The sequence below is a fragment of the Schistocerca cancellata genome, chromosome 8 (genome assembly GCF_023864275.1).
Source record: "Schistocerca cancellata isolate TAMUIC-IGC-003103 chromosome 8, iqSchCanc2.1, whole genome shotgun sequence".
In the NCBI taxonomy this organism is placed as follows: domain Eukaryota; kingdom Metazoa; phylum Arthropoda; class Insecta; order Orthoptera; family Acrididae; genus Schistocerca; species Schistocerca cancellata.
The window spans coordinates 68,267,982-68,292,144 of NC_064633.1; the positions used below are offsets into that span (position 1 = coordinate 68,267,982).

Sequence of the window (24,163 nt, forward strand, 5' to 3'; positions counted from 1 at the left end):
TGTTGGCGCATGACTATTTCGGAAAAAAAAAACCACGAAATCACGTCTCTGCCTCATCTTTCGCACACCCCCCTAGACGTGGCTTCTGCGGACTTTTATCTGTTTCCAAAGTTGAAAACACCATTGAAAGGATGAAGATTTGCAAGAATAGATGAGATAAAAGAAAATTTGCTCACTGCTTACAAAAGTGAAAAGAGTGCTGGGAGCGATGTATCAATTGTGGAGGAGAGTAGTTGGAAGGTGACAATGCACAATAAGTAAAAGTTAAACATAGAAAAATTTTGTGGAAAAAGTTTCAGAATTTTTTGGGCAGGGAGTGAAAGGCTAGTTACAAATTGTATAGAAACCAAACAGCAGCTATTAGTTGAGGGGCATGAAAGGGAAGCAGTGGTAGGTATGGGAGTGAGACAGGGTTGTAGCCCATCCCCGATGTTGTTTAATCTGTACAACTGTAAACCTCTCATAAAGTTCAAAAATGATAATTATCGAGATATGAAAAAGTCTTTGAATTTTCTGTCAGAGGCAGAATCTAGTTGCATTGCTGTTGCTTTTCTGAGACACATTACTGTATCAGGAGCTCTTTTGGTCTTTTCAGTAATACCTTCTTTGCTGCCTTTACCATTTCATTCCCATGATCGTACTTAATGCTGCTGTTACATCTTAGTTATTTTCTTCTTTAAGCCTAATGTTAAATCAAAACTGTTTACCTATTGAGCAAGAGTAAACAAAACTTTTCTTACACAGACTGTAAATATTCTCACCTTCAGTGCAAATGTTAAATCAAAATGACTAAAACTTTCTAAAAACAAAGATGATGTGACTTACCAAATGAAAGTGCTGGCAGGTCGACAGACACACATACGAACACAAACATACACACAAAATTCAAGCTTTCGCAACAAACTGTTGCCTCATCAGGAAAGAGGGAAGGAGAGGGAAAGACGAAAGTATGTGGGTTTTAAGGGAGAGGGTAAGGAGTCATTCCAGTCCCGGGAGCGGAAAGACTTACCTTAGGGGGAAAAAAGGACGGGTATACACTCGCACACACACACATATCCATCCACACATATACAGCACTTTCATTTGGTCTCTATATGTGTGGATGGATATGTGTGTGTGTGCGAGTGTATACCCGTCCTTTTTCCCTCTAAAGTAAGTCTTTCCGCTCCCGGGACTGGAATGACTCCTTACCCTCTCCCTTAAAACCCACATCCTTTCGTCTTTCCCTCTCCTTCCCTCTTTCCTGATGAGGCAACAGTTTGTTGCGAAAGCTTGAATTTTGTGTGTATGTTTGTGTTCGTATGTGTGTCTGTCGACCTGCCAGCACTTTCATTTGGTAAGTCACATCATCTTTGTTTTTAGGTATATTTTTCCCTCGTGGAATGTTTCCTTCTATTATAACTGTATCATTAATTTGAACCCAACAATTACGTTTGTTATTGTCGCCTTTGCATTTCGAAATCTTTCCTGTCGTCTTATTTCTCTTTTTTCTCTTTATTTTCTCTTTCTGTTTTTTACCAGTAGTTTCACTTTGTATTCACCTTCCCTTTTTACCGTAATCTACTATACAATTTTATCCCGCCTATATATGCTCAACAATACGTAACCCACTTCCAAACCATAACCAAAAAAATTTTATTTTCCGCTTTCAACACTACCGCTGCTATAAAATCCACCGTTTCTAGTTCAATAACAGCTGCTTTCACGTATTAAACAACCATTTCGGCTAGTTCTAATAACTGTAACTTTATTTCCACTTCCGTTTTTTGCACATCACTGATCATTTTAGCCGCTCCCCACAGGTTTTAACGTCATTATCTCTACAATTGTCAACCCCATTTTCGTAATCTTTCACCACAACACCACTCCTTTAATACGTTTTTTCGAAATTTTCTCGAATTTCTCCGTCCTTTAACGTGATTTAGCGGCAATACAACCACCTAACCTCTATGCACATTGCTGTCTACCAACCCAAGTTCACCACAGGATCAACTTAACCAACACTTTTTCGCCTTTTTTCATACCAGATCTCCAATTGCTTTCTAGTTCACCTTTATCTCTCCCCATATATTTCTATCTTTCTTTTTCATTTCAACCTCATGTTAAACTTTCCACCTTCTAATACCATGTCACCCTCACAACACCCCCACAACGACCCCATTAAGTTTTATTTACATTCCCTCCGCAAACATGCCTTCACCCTAGCCAGATTGGTCTGTATATGTGTGGATGGATATGTGTGTGTGTGCGAGTGTATACCCGTCCTTTTTTCCCCTAAGGTAAGCCTTTCCGCTCCCGGGACTGGAATGACTCCTTACCCTCTCCCTTAAAACCCACATCCTTTCGTCTTTCCCTCTCCTTCCCTCTTTCCTGATGAGGCAACAGTTTGTTGCGAAAGCTTGAATTTTGTGTGTATGTTTGTGTTCGTATGTGTGTCTGTCGACCTGCCAGCACTTTCATTTGGTAAGTCACATCATCTTTGTTTTTAGGTATATTTTTCCCTCGTGGAATGTTTCCTTCTATTATGACTAAAACTTTCATCAGAATAAAACATTCCATGTGAGTTAACCTCATTTATTATAATAACCCAGTGTTCTTTTGAATTGATTTTAAGCTGTTCACAAAATTCTTTTTGATACTTCTCCCTGAACTTTAATTCCTACTCCAAATTTTTCTTTGGTTTTTCCTATTGCTTCAATGTACAGAGTAAACATCATCAGGGATGGGCCACAACCCTGTATCACACCCTTCTCTACTACTGCTTCCCTTTCATGCCCCTCAACTCTTTATAACTGCTGTCTGGTTTCTGTACAGTTTGTAAATAGCCTTTCACTCCCTGCAGTTTATCCTGGTACCTTCAGAATTTTGAAGAGAGTATCTCAGTCAGCATTGTCAAAAGCTTTCTCTTAAGTTTACAAATGCCACAAACGTATGTATGCCTTTTCTTAATCTATCTTCTAAGATAAGATGTAGGGTCAGTATTGCCTTGTGTGTTCCTACATTTCTCTAGAATTCTTACTGATCTTTCCTGAGGTTGGCTTCCATCAGTTTTTCCATTCTTCTTCTTCTTCTTCTTCTTCTTCTTCTTCTTCTTCTTCTGTAAAGAATTTATGTTAGTATTTTGAAACTATGACTTATTAAAGTGATAGTTCGGTAATTTACAGACCTGTCAGCAACTGCTTTCTTTATAACTGGAATTAGTACATTCTTCATTAAGTCTGAGGGTATTTCACCTGTCTCATACATCTTGCACACCAGATGGAAGAGTTTTGTCATGGCTGGCTCTCCCAGGGCTATCATTAGTTCTGACAGAATATTGTCTACCCCGGGAGCCTTTTTGGCTTAGATCTTTCATAGCTCTGTCAAATTCTTCTTGCAGTATCACATCTCCCTTCTCATCCTCATCTACACCCAGTTACCTTTCTTTAATATTTCCTTCAAGTTCATCTCCCTTGTATAGAACCTCTGTGTACTCCTTCCACCTTTCAGCTTTCCCTTCATTGCTTGGGACTGGTTTTCCATCTGAGCTCCTGCTATTCGTACAGCTGCTTTCCTTTTTCCCAAAGGCCTCTTTAATTTTCCTGTAGGCAGTATTTATCTTTCCCCTAGTGAAACATGCTTGTAGATGCTTACATTTGTCCTCTAGCCATTTCTGCTTAGCCATTTTGCACTTCCTGTCAGTTTAATTTTTTAAATGTTTGTATTACTTGCTTCATTTGCGGCATTTATTAATTTTTGCCTTTCATCAGTTAAATTAAATATCTCTTAAGTTACACAAGTTTTTCCAGTAGGCCTTGTCATTTTACCTATTTGATTCTCTGCTGCCTTCACTATTTCATCCCGTAAAAGTATCCAGTCATCTTCTCTTTATTCCTCTCCCCTGTTCTAGTAAGCAGTTGCCTAATGCTCCTTCCAAAACTCTTAATAGCCTCCAGGTACCATCTGCTTTTTCCAATTTCTTCAGTTTTAATCTACAGCTCATAACCAATAAACTGTAGTCAGAATCCACATCTGCCCTTGGAAATGTCTTAAAATTTAAGATTTGGTTCCTAGATCTCTGTCTAACCATTATATAATCAGTCTGAAACCTTCCAGTATCTCAGGGTCTCTTCCATGTATACAGACTTCTTCCATGATTCTTAAACCAAGTGTTTGCAATGATTAAATTATGATCTGTGTGAAATTCTGCCATGCGCTTCCTGTTTCATTCCTTTCCCCCTGTCCGTATTTGCCTACTATTTTTTCTTCTCTTCCTTTTCCTACTGTCGAATTCCAGTCTTTCATCGCAATTAAATTTTCATCTCCTTTAACTACCTGAATAATATCTTTTATCTCATCATACATTTCTTCAATTTCTTCACCATCTACGGAGCTAGTTGGAGTATAAGCGTGTACTACTGTGGTAGGTGTGGGTATGGGCTCTGTTTCTATGTTGGCTATGATAATGTGCTCACTATGCTGTTCATAGTAGCTTACCCGCATTCCTATTTTCTTATTAATTATTAAACCCACTCATGTATTACCCCTATTTGACTTTGTATTTATAACCTTGTATTCATCTCACCAGAAGTACTGTTTCTTCTACCACCAAACTTTACTAATTTTCACTATCTAACTTCAACCCAGCCATTTTCCTTTTTAAATTTTCTAACTTACCTGCCCAATTAGGAGCTCTAATATTCCATGCTCTGGTCTGTAGAATGCCAGTTTTGTTTCACCTGATGACGACATCCTCCTGAGTAGCCTATGTATGTCCGTCTTTTCAGAGATCATTGCGGGACTCAACTATTCGATACAGGATGTCAAATCGAACACCTTTCAGCCATCTAATTGCCAAACTGTTATTTTATTTGGCTATCAGTTTCGGCAATTTACTACAGTCGGCAGATGATGGTTGAAGTAACCATTGTATTGACCAGAAATCTACAGATGCCAGTATTTGAATTGTGGCCCCTACTTTGACTGTACTGAGGTTGAAATCTTCCTACACGTCGGTCAGGAGACCTGAAGGTGGCATAGTAAATTGCCGAAACTGATAGCCAAATCAAATAACAGTTTGGAAATTGAACGGCTGAAAGTTGTTTGATTTGACATCCTGCCTCCTCCTGAGTAGTCCTCGCCTGGAGTTCCACATGGGGGAATTACCTCTGGAATATTTTACCCATGAGGATACCATCATCATTTAGCCATACAGTAGAACTGCATGCCCTCTGGAAAAATTATGGCTGTAGTTTCCCCTTGCTTTCAAGTGTTCGCAGTACCAGCGCAGCAAGGCCATTTGGGTTGGTGTTACAAAGTGAAATCAGTCACTCATCCAGACTGTTGGCCTTGCGATTACTGAAAAGGCTGCTGCCCCTCTTCAGGAACCACAAGTTTGTCTGGCCTCTCAACAGTTACCCCTCCATTGTGGTTGCTCCTATGGTACGGCTATCCATATCACAGCGGCACACAAGCCACCCCACCAACGGCAAGACGCATGGTTCATTGGGAAGGGGGGTGGACAGAAACATAACACATAAATGAGTTTATTTATGCTGTCTACACTAAACAGTTGAGTTATACGTGCTTTGATTGCTGTAGGGTCTTCTGTGCTGCTGAGTTATACACAATGATAGTAATTTTCTGGATACAATCAAATAGTCTTGAATGCTGACACACTTATAGAAGTCACTGAGTATTAGTAATGTTTAGTCCTGTCATGTTACATTTGATGCATTGTCCTCACTGCAGTCTTCCACATTAATATTGGTAAGCCTATAGGTGCACAGTATTGGGTGAACTCTGAATTATGGTTGCTTAAAAGGATGGACTGGCCTATGTGTGCTGCTTGAAATGAGGTAATGTGGATTTGCGTCCTCTGGTGATGGGTAGGAGTGGCGCCCCGTATCGGAGATGGTGAGCAATGTAAGGGCAGCCTTGCCCGATGACACGATGGTGGGAGATTTAAAAGTGTAATTTCTTGACTAGGTGTGAGTGGTGCGCAGTGTACTGGGTGTGGTTGCTGAAGATGCCGTTGATATTACATTCCCTCCTCCCCAAATTCTGCACCATTGTCATTTTAGTGAGAGTGTGGGTGATGATGGGTTGGAGGGGGGAGGGGGGGGGGGGCGGCGGCACAAGGGTCTGCTACTGATGGTGTTTGCTGTGGTATGATGCCAGATGGCACCAGCTAACCCATGTCCCAACATTTATCTTGTGAACCAATGGGAACATCTGCCAAGAAGCTGAAGGTAGGATGTCCATCCAACAGCACAGGTAAGTGCAGAATTGGCACTGCTAATAGTGTAGAAAATGGTACAGCTGGTGTAGGTTCAATGACTGTGGCTACCATTGCTACAAATGGCGATGGGTGTGGTGCCTGCAGCAGTGGCTGCAGTAGTGGGCATGGCTTGATCTCCATGGCAGAGTCGTCTGAATACCCAAGCACCCAGATGTGCAGCATCAGCAAGTGCTGCTTAGGGGCAACAGGCTGGGTTGCAGGTAGCATGACAGAGAACTGGGAGAGGATCACTATAATCATGGAAACAAAGTCGGTCATAGTGCAACCGATGGATGCCAGATGCGCTGTGACTGATATAACGAGCGTGGCCAGACATGTGAGGCATGATGTCAGATTACTAGTTGTGAGGCTTGTTATAGACACAATAGAAAACTTTTCCTTCATGTGGAATTTTGATTTGAAGTCAACATTGGAAACAGATTGGCGAGGGTGAAAGGGATGCAGCAGAGTGCAGTGGTGATGACCATATAAGAGTTCTGTGGCAGAGTATTGTGAGCAGCCATAGTGTGATAGGTGCTGAAAAACAATAATACATTTTCCTTCGAATTCAAAGTGTGACGTTTGGACATCTGAGCCTTGGAAATGCAAATGAAAGGTTTGCCTTCACCATTCAGTTGAGGAAAAAATGATGATATTCAGATATGTTGAATTCCATTTTGTTGACAAAATGTTCAAATTCTTGCAAAGGAAATTAAAGACAGTTGTCTGAAACAATTGTAAGTGGCAAACCTAAGCAAAAGACTGAAGCGAGTGCCTTGATAGTGCTTATGCTAATAGTTGAATGCACTGGAATGACAAAAGAATATTTGCTTTATGCATCCATAGTAATGAGCCATCCTGTGTTCTAGAAAGGATCAGCAAAAGCAAAATGGATATGCTGCCAACGACCATAGTGTTGAGGTCAACTGAAAAAGTCTTGGTGGAATGCTGACTGGTTAGGCAGTTTTCATGGCAATGGGGAATCATGGTGATCATGTGTTCCGTTTGTTTATCCAGCCCAAGCTATGTACAGTGCTGATGCACTTGCTGCCTAGTTTGAACTATTCCCCAGTGACATCTATGTAACCATTTCAACACCTCTTGTTGCCAAGATGTGGGGATCAGGACTCGCATTTGTTCGTAAAGAGAATGCAGTGCCATTACATCATTCTGGAGAGAGAGGCTGTTGTGTTGTGCGTTGTATTGGCAAAATACTTCATCTAAGATTGACTCTGGATTATGAGACTGGCCCATCTAAATGTAGCATTTGGGCACTTGTAGTCGCTGATAACATTCAGTAGCCTGTGAAATCTTCCAAAAATTGATGGGCAAAGCTTGCAGTGATTGTGAATCAGAATGGTCAGTTTGAAGATAAGAAAATTCTGATGTATTAAAATTAGGAACATTTCCAATAAGTAAGCAAGACAGAGCACATGTGTTTGCATGCTGTTCTGTAGTGTGACAAAAAATTTCATGTTGATAGTTGGAAAGAAACAGTGATGAAATTGCAGCTTCTGTGGTGTACAATTAGATACACCTTTCACCCAATGACAGAGCAGTCAGTCAGATGAGTCATATGATAAAATTCTCTATCATACAGATTTTGATGAAGTCTTGTGTCACGATAAATTATGGTTGAAGCTTCCTTTTCCATATGACTGTAGCTGACTTGGGCTTTGTTCAACATCTTAGAAATGAATGCCAACCTTGTGAGATAAAAATACTGCTATTCCATGGGAATATCTGTCAGATACAAGCACTACTGGTTTTTATGGATCAAAATATGTAAGATGTGGGTGGCTAAGTAATGCATGTTTCAATTTCTGAAAAGGTTATTCCTTGTCCAAGGATTTAAAAAGAATATTTTTACTTCATAGGTATTGCAGAAGGGTGGTGATTTGTGCTGTATTTGGAATGAATTTGCTATAGTATGTCAATTTGCCAAGAACAGCATGGAGTTGTCATACATTTGTAGGAGAAGGTAATGTCTGTGTGGTTTTTAAACTCTTAGTTGAGGGATGAGCACTGTGTTGTCAATCAATTGCCACAAGTTTGTTTCATTATTGAAAATTGAACATTTCTCTAAATTACACCTGAGTCCTGCATCAGTTAAAACCTTAAAAAGAGATTCCAAATTTCTGGGATGCTCTTCCAATATTTGTGTGGATACAATGATATCACCTAAATAATTTGAGTAGGACAGGACTTTTGACATCACCTGTTCAAAAAAACATTGAAATAATGCATGGGCTCATCCAGGGGATGTTGAAGACAAGGATCGGCCAAATCATTTTGGAAAATAATCAACCATCTGCTAGGTGATCCATAAGCTAGTCAACAAGTGGAAGCAGATAGGAATCAATCACTGTTTGAGCTTAAGCTGTTGGGACAAAGTCTGATCTTCCCATTTGTTTTTCTTGTGATCATATGGGGAGGTGTCCACAGACTTGCAGAAACAGGTTTCAAAACCCTATTTTGTTCTAATTTGTGGAGTTCTGAAGCAACTTCATCGTGAATGGAATGGGGCATTGGACGAGCACAGTAAAACCTAAGTTTTGCATTGTCCTTGAGCATAATTAGGTGCAAACATTCTTTGCATTTCCCATTGTGCCATCGAACAAATGTCCATATTTTTCACACATTCCTGGAATACAGGCATGGGAATATTGCATTTCAATAGTGTGTACATTGTCCTGAATATAGCAACTGAATAACTCAAAGGCATCCATGCCAAAAATATTGGGACTAGAATGTGAATGAACTACTGCAAAAGGCACTGATATAGTATTATTTCCATATTTTGCTTGCAAAGTACACGTTTGAGGACCAGAGATACTTCTGCAGTTTTAGGCTGTGAAGTACAACCATGAGTTTTGTAGCTGAAGGTGTCCCAGTTGCTCATAAGCATTTTGATTAATCAATGTGAATGAAGCACCAGTATCTAACTGAAATGGGGCAGATTTATTGCAAATATGCAGAGAGATGAACAATTTGAATGCCCCTATCTCTTCTGAAGAAGAGAAATTTGTTAACATCGAATATAGATTTAGGTGTCAGGAAGTCGTTTCTGAAGGTATTTGTATGGAGTGTAGCCATGTATGGAAGTGAGACATGGACGATAACTAGTTTGGACAAGAAGAGAATAGAAGCTTTCGAAATGTGGTGCTACAGAAGAATGCTGAAGATAAGGTGGGTAGATCACGTAACTAATGAGGAGGTATTGAATAGGATTGGGGAGAAGAGAAGTTTGTGGCACAACTTGACTAGAAGAAGGGATCGGTTGGTAGGACATGTTCTGAGGCATCGAGGGATCACAAATTTAGCATTGGAGGGCAGCGTGGAGGGTAAAAATCGTAGAGGGAGACCAAGAGATCAATACACTAAGCAGATTCAGAAGGATGTAGGTTGCAGTAGGTACTGGGAGCTGAAGAAGCTTGCACAGGATAGAGTAGCATGGAGAGCTGCATCAAACCAGTCTCAGGACTGAAGACCACAACAACAACAACATCTGTTCTGACTTGTGGAAGACTTTCTTCATCAAAGTTGCAACTGGTGAAGTATTTAGCTGTACATCTATTCGAAGAAAGCTTGGTGGAATGTGGCAGGTTTTGCACTGGGCGTTTCATTGTGCAGATACGTTGCTTTTGTCCATAGAACCTGTGTCGATTGCCAGGATGAGTGAATACAGATTCAGAATGGGAGATCATATTTATTTCCACTTTCTCAAGTCAAGATTTTTGTTAAACAGGATTTACTTTTCATTGCATTTATATGTGCCCTTTCTACATGTCTTCTGATTTATGGCAGTGTCGATATTCCATGTGGTAGAGAAAGCAGTTTTTGTGGTCATGTGTTACATAACATTTCAAACAAGACATCAGTAGGTTTGATTTAGCCGAGGAACTGGCTGACTGTCCCATGCCGTATACATGTTGTTGATTGAATTGGCGGTTGTTGTTTGCTCTTCGACACTGTGGCCACTTTGAGCTATGTGCAGTCAGTATTGCAACAGCAGGCACAGTAAGTCAAGTTCTGCAAAGTATTGATCTTCCTGAGCATCAGTTACTTTAAGTATGTCATGGAGGCCAGAATTGTGATGCTTTATAATTCCAGTGTGTATTCTGATATCGGCAAGGTTTTGAAACGTGGCATTGTGAAGCATTTTGTCTTGAAATGAGACTGTGTGAGAGCAGTTCCTAGTGATGCACTTGAGTTCAGTGGTCCTTTCCTTACAAGGTTGATTATAATGATAAAGCATATAAAAAATTTGAATTGAGCAGCAGCTACATGAATTTGTGCTTCAAAGAAGTCATTGAGCTTGCTAACAATGTCTTCATAGGGTAGGGAATAAAACTCTGAGGGAACAACTTTGGACACAATCAGAAAATATGCAGTCCCTCCCATAAAAAAATAAGAGCATTATCATTCACTTGATATGCTGTATGCTGTAAATTGTTGTTCTGGCTGCAGGCGGTACTCTGTGCATTCCTCTTGTCTGGCATCAAAAGAGCAGAAGGGAGGAGGTGGTGCAACCTGGCCATTGGTAGTGTGCGCTTCAGTTATTGGGGTTTGATGAGTTTGTTGCACATCCATCAATCTGCCAATAGCAGTGAGCAAGGAGGTAATTTATTGGGTTTGAAACTGAATAAGTGCACTGAGGGATTTCTGTCCACAAGGTGCCATTGCATACACAAATTTAAGATACTTGAAATACAGATAATCAAACAAAGGAAAATCCAGGATGGAATGTACAATATTGTGAAAAGGAAAGTTGCTACTCACCATGTAATGGAGATACTGAGTCACAGATAGGTGGCAGTCTTTTTGTTGCACCTATCTGCAACTCAGTATCTCTGCTGTTTGGTGAGTAGCAACTTTCCTTTTCACAATATTGAAATACAGATAAGTTCTACACACACAAATACTATGAAAATATTACTGATAAGTCATTGAGCACTGCCATCAACAGCTGATGTCAATTGTACTGGTAATTCATGTGGCCAATAAATATGATCTGACATGTACAGAAAAGGTAACACATTAATAAGTTTATTTACACTATGTACAATTAATAATTGAGTTATACTAATTGTGAATGCTGTAGGTTCTTCTGTGCTGATGAATTATGTACAATGATAGTAATGATTTAGATAGAACTAAATAATCTTGAATGCTGGTACACATGTATAAATCTCTGAATATTAGTGATGTTTAGTATGTTGTGCTACATGGGATGTATTGTGCTTACTGCAGTCTTCCACACTAAAGCTGATAAGTCTTTTGATGCACAGTATAGGGGTGAGCTGTGAACTACAGTTGCTTAGGCCAGTATTACACTATCAAATTTCTTTGTCATAGATTTGATCAAAGATGTGATCAAATATTCATCAAATATATTTGACAAAGATCTTTGACGTGGTACTAAAAAGGGGTATTACACTGTCATATTTTTTGTCAAAGTTCAAGATGGCTGACAACAACTTGTTATTAACCGCAGCAGTTGCATGTACCACAATTGCACTGTGTGCGCCTGCAGAAGAGAAGTGGGGGAAGAAAAGGAAATGTACCTTCGTGAAGCCATGGGTTTTATGACAACACAGTAAAAGCATTCAACAAAACTTGTTACGTGAGCTTATAGTGGAGGATGTCAAGTTGTACATCAATTACTTAAGAATGGATGAGCATACATTTCTGTATGTGCTCAGTGAAGTGTATCCTCATATCACAAAGCACAGTATTCACTTAAGAACTGCTATATCTGCAGAAGACGGGCTCACTGTAACACTCCAATTCCTTGCTACAGGAGAGGGTTGGGTTGGGTTAGGTCTCCAATCTTCTTAACCTATTTTTGTATTCAGGGTGCCTCATGTTGTAAAGCTCCTCACCAGCTTTATAAGTCTCTATTAATTTTGTAGTTGTCGGTACACACCAATTGTATTTATCAGCAATGTTTATAAAAAACACTACAGATGACAGATGCTGCAGCGATGCTAGTGTTCCACGTGGTAACATGTCACATTGCAGTGAACAGAAGACAAGTGACTTCTTTGATCAAATCTACAGTGAGGCCCTAGATTTGATCAAATATTTGATGACATTTGACAAAGTTCCCTATTACACCATCAAATTTCTTTGTCCAGTATCTTTGTCAAATATCTTTGCCAAAGAAATTTGATAGTGTAATACCGGCCTTAAGAGGGTGTGCCAGCCAATGAGTGTCTGGAACAGTGATGTCATGCGATTTGACTATCTAGTGGTGTGTATGCATGGTGCCCCTCATTGGAGACACCAAACGATCAAAGGATGGCTTTACCAAGGGGCGATTTAAAAGTGCCATATCTTGCGTAGCTGTGAGTGGTGCATGGCACACTGGGTATGGTAGTTGATGAAGATGCTGTCAATACCGCAGTAGTCACCAAAATTATCCCCAAATGTATAGAAAAAATGTATGATTTTAATTAGAGGGACAACCTAATATTAGAAGTGCATGCATACTCTATCTTTTGGAAATTGTGAATTTCATTATAGAATAGTGCAAAAAAATGTGCGTTTTTCAGTTCACCAGGAATTAATTTCTTCTGAGAAGACTTTTTATTCAGTTACCATGTCAAACTACAGGATCCTTTCTTCCCTCTCTCTGCCTCCCCCACTTTCTCCCTCTCCCTTAAGCTAGCCAGGTTATTAGAAATTGGCAAGGGTTGCTACTGTAAGTAGGACTATGTCTAGTAAAGCAATGTTAGATTTAGGCCTACTTTTGAATCCTAAACTGCCGTACTTAACAACTAACATACTTAGATAAAAAATCATAAAACAACAAGAAGTGCTGACAAGAATCGTGTGTCAATTTTAAGTCAATGAAGTTTACTGTAGAATTTTTCTATATGGACATATGCACCCATTCCAAAAATTATTAAGGGAATTTCATCTTTGGCCAGAAAATAGTAATTGGAATCCATAGCTTTTAATTTTGAGGCAGCAGCTGTATAGTGCAATTTGTTGACGCCACCTCCCTTAACACTAACATCCCTAAAGCTGGTGGCCTTACTGCTAGTGAATACTACCTTTCCCAAGTCCTGATGGATTCCAAACCAACCACCTCCTTCCTAGTTGTCATGCCCAACTATATCCTCACCCACAATTACTTCTCCTTTGAAGGCATTACCTACAAACAAATCTGGGGTACTGCTACGGGCACCTGTATGGCATCAATTATGCCAAACTTTTCATGGGCCATCTAGAGGAATCCTTCCTAAACCTCCAGAATCTTAAACCCCTCTCTGGTTCAGATTCATTGATGACATGTTTGCGATCTGGATTGAGGGTGAGGATACCCTATTCACATTCCTCGGAACCTCAACAGATTCTCCCCCATTTGTTTCACCTGGTCCTACTCAACCGAACAAGCCACCTTCCTAGATGTTGACCTCCACCTCAAAGTTGGCTACATCAGTACATCTGTCCATATCAAACCTACTAAACACCAACAATACCTCCACTTCGACAGCTGCCACCCGTTCCCTACCAAGAAGTCCCTTCCATACAGCCTAGCTACTTGTGGTCGTCACATCTGCAGGGATGAACGGCCTCTCTCGAAATATACTGAGGGTCTCACTGAGACTTCCACAGACCGTAATTATCCATCCAACCTTGTACAAAAACAAATCTCCTGTGCCCTATCTTTCCAGTCTCCCACCACTTCCAAAAGTCCCACTGTCTGGTCACAGAGGAACATTCCCCTCGTAACTCAGTACCACCCAGGACTGGAGCAACTGAATTACATTCTCTGCCTGGGTTTTGGCTACCTCTCGACATACCCTGAAATGGGAAATGTCCTGCCCACTATCCTTCCCACTCATCGCACATGGTATTCCACCGAATCTACACAATATACTCGTCAATCCCTACACAATCCCTGCTCCCGATCCCTTACCTCATTACTCATACCCTGTAATAGACCTAGATGCAAGACCTGTGCCATACATCCTCCAACCATGAGCTACTCCAGTCTGGTCACAAACATCACCTACCCCATCAAGGGCAGGGCTACCTGTGAAACCAGTCATTTGATCTACAAGCTAAGGTGCAACCACTGTGTTGCATTCTATGTGGGCAAGACAACCAACAAGCTGTCTGTCTGCATGAATGGCCACCGACAAACTGGCCAAGGAACAAGTGGACCACCCTGTTGCTGAGCACGCTGCAAAACATGACATCCTTCATTTCAGTGACTGCTTCACAGCCTGTGTCATATTGATCCTTCCCACCAATACCAGATTTTCTGAATTGTGCAGGTGGGAACTTTCCCTGCAATATATCCTATGTTCCCGTAACCCTCCTGGCCTCAACCATCGTTAGTCATTGTCGTCACCCATCCAGCCCCTTCCCTGTTCCCATTCCAGCACTACAACACCCTCATTCCACCATCGCACCCAGTCTTTTTACTTCTGTCCTTTTCCGTTGCCCCGCCCCCCCTCCGCTCCCCTCCCCACCTCACCCGCACCCTCCGTCTAACCTCCCAACTGCACATAGCTGTCCTATCCTCTCTCCACCTCATCCCTGCATGCTCCCCAGCAGCACTTCACTGCTCCCATTCCTTACCCTACTATCCCTCCTCCTCCCCACCCCAACCTCCTCCTTACCCCCACCCAGTCGCCACTCCCATAATGCAGAGGTGCTGCTGCTGCTGTGTGGCTTCAGTTGCCTGAGACTGCAGTTTTTTTTTTGTGTGTGTGTGTGTGTGTGTGTGTGTGTGTGTGTGTGTGTGTGTGTGTGTGTCGTCTATTTTTGATGAAGACCTTTCTGGCCGAAAGCTTTATTTTTGACAGTCTTTTTGTTGTGCCTCTCTGCAACTAAACATCTCCATTATATGATGAATAGCAGCTTTCCTTTTCATAATATTGTTATTTTCCTTTTAGGTTCATAGAGAATGATGTAAAGGTAATCAACAGCTGCTCTAAAAATTAAATTTGCAACACTGAATAAATTTGTGTTTTTATACTAATACCTTATGACATAATACCATGTGTTTAAATCTAGAGCATAAGGTTGCAATTTCTTACATAGAGCTTCCAGAGAGTGTTGTGTGGAAGTGCTTTGAGATGGTGTTGCAATTCTTGTTCTCAGAATTACTTAGGTGTTCTTCTTTTTCTTTCAGCATGGGAAGCAATATACCAACAGAAATTGTCTGCTCTGGATGCTGTCGAAATGGGCTGCACAGTGTGTGAGGAAGAACAGTGCGATGGAACTGTTGGTTTTGGTGGAAGTCCAGATGAGAATGGGGAAACTACATTAGATGCCATGTTAATGGATGGGTAAGTTGAATTTGATAGAGTATCAAGTGTTTCAGCTATTCTTGAAAAAGAATCTACATCTATATGGATACTCTGCAAATCACATTTAAGTGCCTGGCGAGGGTTCATTGAACCCCGTTCACAATTCTATATTATTCCAATCTCGTATAGCGTGCGGAAAAAATGAACACCTATTTCTTTCTATGTGAACTCTGATTTCCCTTACTTTATTATGGTGATCATTTCTCCCTATATAGGTTGGCATCAACAAAATATTTTCATGTTCAGAGGAGAAAGTTGGCGACTGCAATTTCATGAGAAGATTCTGCCGCAGCAAAAAATGCCTTTGTTTTAATTATATCCACCCAAAATCCTGTATCATTTCAGGACAAATGTAGTGAAAGCAGTCTTTTTAGGATGTCTGTTGCACTTTCTAAGTGTCCTGCCAATAAAACACAGTCTTTGGTTAGCCTACCCCACAACATATTCTGTGTGTTCTTTCCAATTTAAGTTGTTTGTAATTGTAATTCCTAGGTATTTGGTTGAATTTATGGCCTTTAGATTTGACTGATTTATTTTGTAATCGAAGCTTAATGGATTCCTTTTAGCACTCACGTGGATGACCTCACACTTTTTGCTGTTTAGGGTCAGTTGCCAATTTTCACACCATACAGATATCTTTTCTAAACCATTTTGCAATTTGTTTTGATCTTCTAATGACTTTACTAGTTGATAAACAACAGCATCATCTGCAAACAACCTAAGCAGCTGCTCAGGTTGTCTCCAAAATAGTTTATATAAATAAGGAACAGCAAAGTGCCTATAATACTACCTTGGGGAATACCAGAAATCACTTCTGTTTTATTCGATGACTTTCTGTCAGTTACTACAAACTGTGACCTCTCACATAACTGACGATATTCCATAAGCACACAATTTCACTACAAGCCTCTTGTGTGCTACAGTGTCAAAAACCTTTGGAAATCCAGAAATACAGGACCAATTTGAAATCCCTTGTCAATAGCACTCAACACTTTGTCCAAGTAAAGAGGTAGTTGTGTTTCACAAGAACGATGTTTTCTAATTCCATGCTGACTGTGTGTCAATAGACCATTTTCTTCAAGGTAATTCATAATGTCTGAACACAATATATGTTCCAAAATTCTGCTGCATATCAGCATTAATGATATGGGCCTGTAATTTAGTGGATTATTCCTACTACATTTCTCGAATATTTGTGCGACCTGTGCAACTTTCCAGTCTTTGGGTAAGGATCTTTCATTGAGTGAACAGTTGTATATGATTGTTAAGTACGTAGCTATTGTATCAGCACACTGTGAAAGTAACCTAACTTGTATACAATCTGGACCAGAAGACTTGCTTTTTTTAAGTGATTTGGTTCAAATGGCTCTGAGCACTATGGGACTTAACATCTGAGGTCATCAGTCCCGTAGAACTTAGAACTACTTAAACCTAACTAACCTAAGGACATCACACACATCCATGCCCGAGGCAGGATTCGAACCTGCGACCGTAGCAGTCGCGCGGTTCCGGACTGAGCGCCTTAACCGCGAGACCACCTTAAGTGATTTAAGTTGCTTCACTGCTCCAAGGATATCTGCTTCTACGTTACTCATATTGGTAGCTGTTCTTGATTTGAATTCTGTAATATTTATGTCATCGCATTTGGTGAAGGAATCTTGGACGTCTATATTTGGTAACTCTGCTTTGGCAGCACTATCTTCGATAGTATCTCCATTGCTATCGTAGCTGTTCTTGATTTGAATTCTGTAATATTTATGTCATCACATTTGGTGAAGGAATCTTGGACGTCTATATTTGGTAACTCTGCTTTGGCAGCACTATCTTCGATAGTATCTCCATTGCTATCGTAGCTGTTCTTGATTTGAATTCTGTAATATTTATGTCATCACATTTGGTGAAGGAATCTTGGAAGTCTATATTTGGTAACTCTGCTTTGGCAGCACTATCTTCGATTGTATCTCCATTGCTATCGTGCAGAGACGGCATTGATTGTGTCTAGCCGCTGGTGTACTTCACATATGGCCAGAATCTCTTTGGATTTTCTGCCAGGTTTCGAGATAAAGTTTGACTGTGGAAACTATCATAAGCATCTAGCATTCATTTTCTGGGTATGGGCTTGGTGACCCTGGGTTTGTGGGGACTGGTTAGCGCTGCCAGTCCCCTTCACCGTAAGCTCTGGGCATGCTTCAGCAACCACTGTGCGGTGCGGTGGTGGAACGTTGTGTGTCTCAGGGAACAGGGATCTTGGCTTGACCGCCTGGATTGCGAGGATGGAATAAACCTCTATAAAAAAATCCCTCAATCTCAAGGTGTGCTGCACGCTGATGGGATGAATGGCTGTTGAGGTGGAACAGTCATTAGCAGGTGACCTCTGGGGAACCTGTCATACCTCAGTTGTATAAGGCTTGCTCAGGCACTCGGGGCTCTGTCTAAGTAGCCTTATTTCCCTAGCTGCTCATGAGACTGAAATGGATCCTTCGAAACCCTCCTTTCCTCTTCCCAGTGGAATGGGTGGGCCACTGGAAGGTACTAACACCTCAAATAAAAAGAGGGCTTGGGTAGCCAGCCCTCCATACGCGAGAGTAAGGCAGCACGCAGCAGTAAAGAGTAACAGAGCACAGGATGGTAATCAGAATGTGCTTTTAGTAGTAAAAAGGAAAGAAGGTAGTTTTGAGAAGGCCTCGCCTTTTTATATCCAGAAGGACTTAGAAGGAATTTCTGGGACTTTAAAATCTGTAAACCGGTTGCGAAATGGGATGTTGTTGGTTGAAACATCCAGTTCCCAACAAGCTGTTAACCTACAGAGTGCCTGGGTGAATATGCCATCGATACAGAGCTCCACAGCACTTTGAACTTCAGCAAAGGTGTTGTATCATGTAGGGACCTCATCGATCTACCACTTGAAGAACTGAAGAGTGAATGGGCTCTGGAGGAATTGTGGGTGTTCAGAATGTTATGAAAAGGGTAGATGGAAATCTGGTGAAATCTGACTCCTTCATTCTTACCTTCAACACCCCCAAACTCACAGAGGATCTCAAGGCAGGCATTCTTCGCCTAAATGTCCCAAACCCAATGCGCTGTTTCAAATGCTAGCGTTTTGGGCATACAACCCTCGGGGTGTAAAGGAGAAGCAACATGTGGAAACTGTGGTAAGGCCGCTCATGAAGGAGTTGGTTGCTCGTCTTCAGCTAAATGTATCAATTGCTCTGGAAAATTCCCAGTTTGGAGTAGAGCCTGCAGAATCTTTCTAGAGGAATGCAAAGTACAGGAAATAAAAACAACTAAGCGTATCCCATATGGTGAGGCCAAAAATATTTGCAAGTCCATGCAGCCTCCCACGTTTGCTACATCTTTTGCATTCATTCTTCAGAAGCCTACTCTGAAATCAATACGCAAGTGGAGGTGGCGAGTGTTGGCACAAACACCTGCACATGTCAGTGCATCCACAAGGCAGCAAGTGTTCCAACACCTGTAGCCTGTAGCCCCCCTCCCCACCACCCATTACAACAGCAGACAAAGATACAGTGGCCAACTAGAGTGAGCCCCAGGCACCACCTGAGCCTGTTCAGAAGCCCAGCAAGGCCATTACCACTCCTCTTCCGGCTCAAGCAAAGCCACTTAAACTGTGAAAAGCTACTGTAAAGCAGCAAAAGCAGGTAAAGTCAAGTGGTAAACCATCCGACCATGTCAATCTGATTCTACATGATGCTTCACCTGACTCTTCCTCAGAGCTGATGGAGTATGAGGGATGTGTGGGGCAATCATCTCAACCCACGACAGCCCCTCCACCTGCTCCAATCTCCCCACCCCAGCGGAGAGACAGGATGAAGGTGCTACGCCCAAGATAGATGGTTCCCATACTTCAATGGAATTTGCAGGGCTTCAAGACACGTGTGGAGCAACTTCGTCTACTATCTCAGGGTAGACCACTATGTCTGTGGCTGTGTCTCCAGGAGACTCTTTTCCATCAATCACATACCTCTGAGCTTTGGAGCTATGTCCACCACAAGGAAGACGACAGAGTGGAGAGAGAGCTAGAGGAGGAGTCGGTATTTTCATCAACACAGGCTACTACTCCTCCATCTCCCCTTTACAACGAATTTACTAGCAGTTGCCATATCATTGCACTTGCATCTTCCATTGACAATATGTTGCCTTTACTTGCCGCCACATGATTCGCTTGATAAGGAGGCTCTCAATGACCTTCTTACACAGCTGTCCCACCCTTTCATCCTCTGTGGTGATTTTAATGCACACAATGTACTCTGGGGCTCTGCAACTACCTGCCCTGGGGGAGAACAGTTGAGAGGCTTCTCATGTCATTGTCTGCATATCTGCTGAATATGGGACAGAGCACGCACTTTTGCACTGCAACTGGGTCATTCTCTGCCATCAGTGTCTCGCTTTGCTCTCCAGCCCTTGCTCGCATGGCCCAATGGGAAGTGGTTGCTGACTTGCATGGCAGTGATCACTTCCCCATCTGGATCCACTTGCCAGATGGGTGGAACCCAACAGGAAGCTGCCACGATGGGTGCTCCATAGCGCAGATTGGACGCTTTATGGGAAGGTAGCCCAGTTTGAAGATTGTGCCGATGTTGAGGAATGGGTGGATCATATTACCAAAATGATCCACCAGGCTGCTGCAGCACCATTTCCGCAGTCCACGGGACAACAGAAGAGGCACCTTGTTCCTTGGTGGTGTGACAAATGCCACTCTGCAATCAGGACTAGGCATGCGGCTCTGCATAGGTTCAAGTGTCAGCCAACTGCGGAGAATCTTGCAGGCTTTTTGGTGTCGAGGGCAAAGTGTTGCCGGATTATTCAAGAGAGCAAGAAGAGGTTGTGACAACAGTCCTTGAACACCACTACTCATTTCACAAAGAGTTCTGTTGTATTGGAGACCATCAGGCAAATTACTGGGAGAGGTGCGAGGTGCCCCATGGCTGCTGTAACCAATCTGCGAGACATTGCCCAGGCGATGGCAGCCTATTTTGCCACAGTTATTGCAACCCCCAGTCAGGATCCAGCTTTCCAGCACTATATGGCGGTTGATGAGAGGGGGCAGTTTGGATTTCCAGTTTGCCTCTGATGAAGATTACAACTGCCCATTCTCCTAGTGGGAGCTGGATTCTGCATTGTCTGCGGCTCGTAACACATCCCATGGTCATGGCGGACTCCATTATAGTATGCTGCGGCATGTGACCAACCGAAACAAAGGTACACTCCTCGCACTTTTGAATGCCTTTTGGGCATCAGGTCACTATCCCAACTCATGGCATGAGGCCATTTTGATTTCTCTTTTAAAACCTGGGAAGGACCATATGCGCCTGAGTAGTTATCGCATTGTTGCCCTCATTAGCTGCCTGGGAAAGTCCTTGGAGCAGATGGTCAACCACTACCTGGTGTGGATGTCAGAATCCAGGCAACTCCTTAGTCCCTTTCAGTGTGGGTTCAGGAGGTATCGCCCCACCTTTGATAACCTGGCCCTCCTAGAGGTGGCTATACAACAGCCTTTCCTGCACCGGCATCACCTTTCGAGTATATTTTTTGACATTGAGAAGGCCTACAATACTACTTGAAGGCATCTTATCCTCGAGCAGCTTCGCGACTGGGGTTTTTGTGGTTGTCTTCCCATTTTTATTCCGTCCTTTCTCTCGCCACAGCATTTTTGAAACCGAGTTGGTGATGTCCTGTCTGATCCCTTTGAGCAAGAGAACAGTGCCCTTCAAGGTAGTGTTTTAAGTGTGACTGTCTTTGCCATAGCTGTTAATGGTATTACATCAGCAGTGCAAAGTCCTGTCCTGTGTTCTTTGTTTGTGGATGACTTCTGTGTGTTTTTCTCCTCTTCCAGCCTTGCCATGACAACATGTCAGTTGCAATTCACTCTCTGACATTTGGATGAATGGGCGCAGAAGGATGGTTTTAAGTTTTCAACTGAGACGTCTGTGTGTATTCTTTTTAACTGTACTCATTCCATTTTAAACTTTTGCAAGTTGAGGATGAGGGACGCTGTTCTTAATTTTACAGACATAGTAAGGTTTCTGGGCGTTATATTTGACAGCAGACTTACATGGTTGCCACATCTTAAGGACCTGAAGAAATGGTCTAAGGTTGAAAATATTTTAAAATAATCTTAGTCACACTACATGGGGAGCAGACAGGACTTGTCTGCACATTTGTGTGATATCTGCTCTATTATGGGTGCACGGTGTATGGATCTGTGAGATGATCTCATTTGAAAATGTTGGACACGGTATATCATGAAGGCATTTGATTGGCCATTGGGACATTCAGAACAAGCCCCCTACCAAGCCTCTGTGCAGAGGCTGGTGAACCGCCACTTCACATCAGGCAACAGCTTCTTACGGTGCACCAGATATAGAAAACACTGTCCACATAACACACACCTGCATACCATACTGTTGCTCGGTTTCCACTGGCACGGCTTTTTCATACCTGGCAACATGCAGTGAGGCCCTATGGGATTCATGCACAGGATTGCCTTTTAGAGATGGACATGGCTGGTCTTAATGTTTTACGTTGAGGTTGGAGCAGATTTTCAACCTGGCTCCACCAGAGACCCAGAATTATTTTAGATTTGACTAATTTTAAGAAGGATAGTCACTAGATTTTACATACCAATCTCGGTTTTTTAACATTTTAGATATGAATCACATTTTCACTGTTGTTTACACTGATGGCTCCAAACAAGGGAATTCCCTTAGCTGCTCTGTAGTGTTCCCAGACTGTGTCACCCGGATTCGCCTCCCTGCCTAGTATATAGTTATTGCAGTGGAGCTCTATGCGATCCTGAAGTCACTGGAGCAGATGTGTCGTCTTCTAGGCAAATGTTTTCTCATCTACTCCAATTCCCTTAGTGCCTTACAATCACTGCAGTACCTGTACTCAGCTGAGGAGCTGGTCTGGCTCATATTTGACCAACTGTACTTGCTCCACCTGTAGGGCAAGCAGGTGTCATTCTGCTGGGTGTCCAGTCATGTAGGCATATGGAGCAATGAACAGGCCGATCGGGCTGCCAAGGAGGCGTGCCTAGGACAGGACATGGCACAGTGTCTATTCCCTTGCAGTTTGCCATTTCTATCCTACGCAGGAAGTGCATGCAGTTGTGGGAGGAGGAATGACTGACAGTCATGGCCAATAAGCTGCAGTTGGTGAAGTCAACAACCCAGCCATGGCATTCCTCCTGCTTGTTGCTCAGGTGAGATGAAGTCACACTCACTCGTCTTAGAATTGGGCACTGTCCTCTCACACATAGCTATCTGTTATGGCAGGAGGATCCCCTCTTTTATGATGCTTGTTGTGTGCACATATCTATTTGCCATATTTTAACACAGTACATTTTATACTGTAATGCAATGGCAGTAGCAAAACTGGTGGGGATCTGCCATCTATTTTAGCTGATGATGAGACGAGTGTAATTAGGGTTTTAAATTTTTGTGATGTGTCTGGTCTCTAGCCTAAACTTTTAGACTGGAGGTTTTAGTGTGTTGCAGAGTGACTTGACACTTGTCTCAATCTGTTTTTGCATGGGCACTAAAGACCTTGCTGTCAGGCACCCTTACCACCATCTCCTACCTACCTACCTCCAAAACATTGTATAAATTGCTTGCCTTTAAAGTTCACTCCTTTACACAGAGTTTGGTTTTCAATGGTAATTCATCCAAGTATTGAGTTATAACAATATATAACATGATAAGCTTATACCTCTGGCTGACATTCCGTCCATCGCTTATACTACAAACATAAACTTCTTATTTTTTATAGCATCATAAATTTTTCATTAACTGGTTTCTGTTACTACAGTTTGTTAGTTTTAACTTATCTTCATTCACAACACACATACAAATTAATTACATAACACATTATTATGATACAATACTTGCATATGATACATTTATACTTCATTTTATAGATATGCTTTTATCACTTATGGGAGCTCATTACTTCCGTGGTAGAAGAAGGAGAAAAAAATTCAAAATAGGATTAAAACATTATGAATTGATGGCCTAACTATGCTTGGCACACCCTCCTTTGTTTGAGAGGGAAGAAAGGAAATACTCATCTACTGGTTCAAGGATTTATGAGGAAATGCTACTTGTACAATTGTGGACTAGTTGCCAAGGACCCCTTATTTCATGGAAATGATGTGTACTGACTAATCATTCATGTAGTGTCATGTTGTTTCTTCATGCGCTAATGCTGTTTTTCAATTCATGTGTAGCTTAGTGTTAATTATGAAGAAGTTTCAACCATTGTAGACGTATCTTTCTTGAATACATGGAAATGTCATTATTTAAGCTTTCATGTGACATGATAAAAATTGTTGGTTTTTGTAAAATCACATGCTTAAATGTTTATGTGTACTTAACAGCGAATAGGCACTGGTAAATGTTATGGAGCTATACTATGACAAATTTTCATTTTTCATTTGCCTTATGACCTTTGTATAAATATCCTTATAATTAAATTGTTTACTCGAGGCACAGCCCATTTCTTCATCTGGTATCTGCTACTCTTGACGTAATTCTTTTCTTCTGCGCTATGATGA

The 24,163-nt window shown here is 41.7% G+C and overlaps 1 protein-coding gene across 1 annotated transcript in view; it reads left to right on the forward strand.

Annotated features, from left to right (window-relative positions):
* LOC126094476 (N(4)-(Beta-N-acetylglucosaminyl)-L-asparaginase-like) overlaps positions 1–24,163 on the forward strand; it is a 151,752-nt gene that overhangs the window by 53,454 nt on the left and 74,135 nt on the right. The window contains exon 2 of the mRNA XM_049908868.1: positions 15,414–15,570. Coding sequence (XP_049764825.1) covers positions 15,414–15,570 — 157 coding nt within the window. The remainder of the gene's footprint in view (positions 1–15,413; positions 15,571–24,163) is intronic.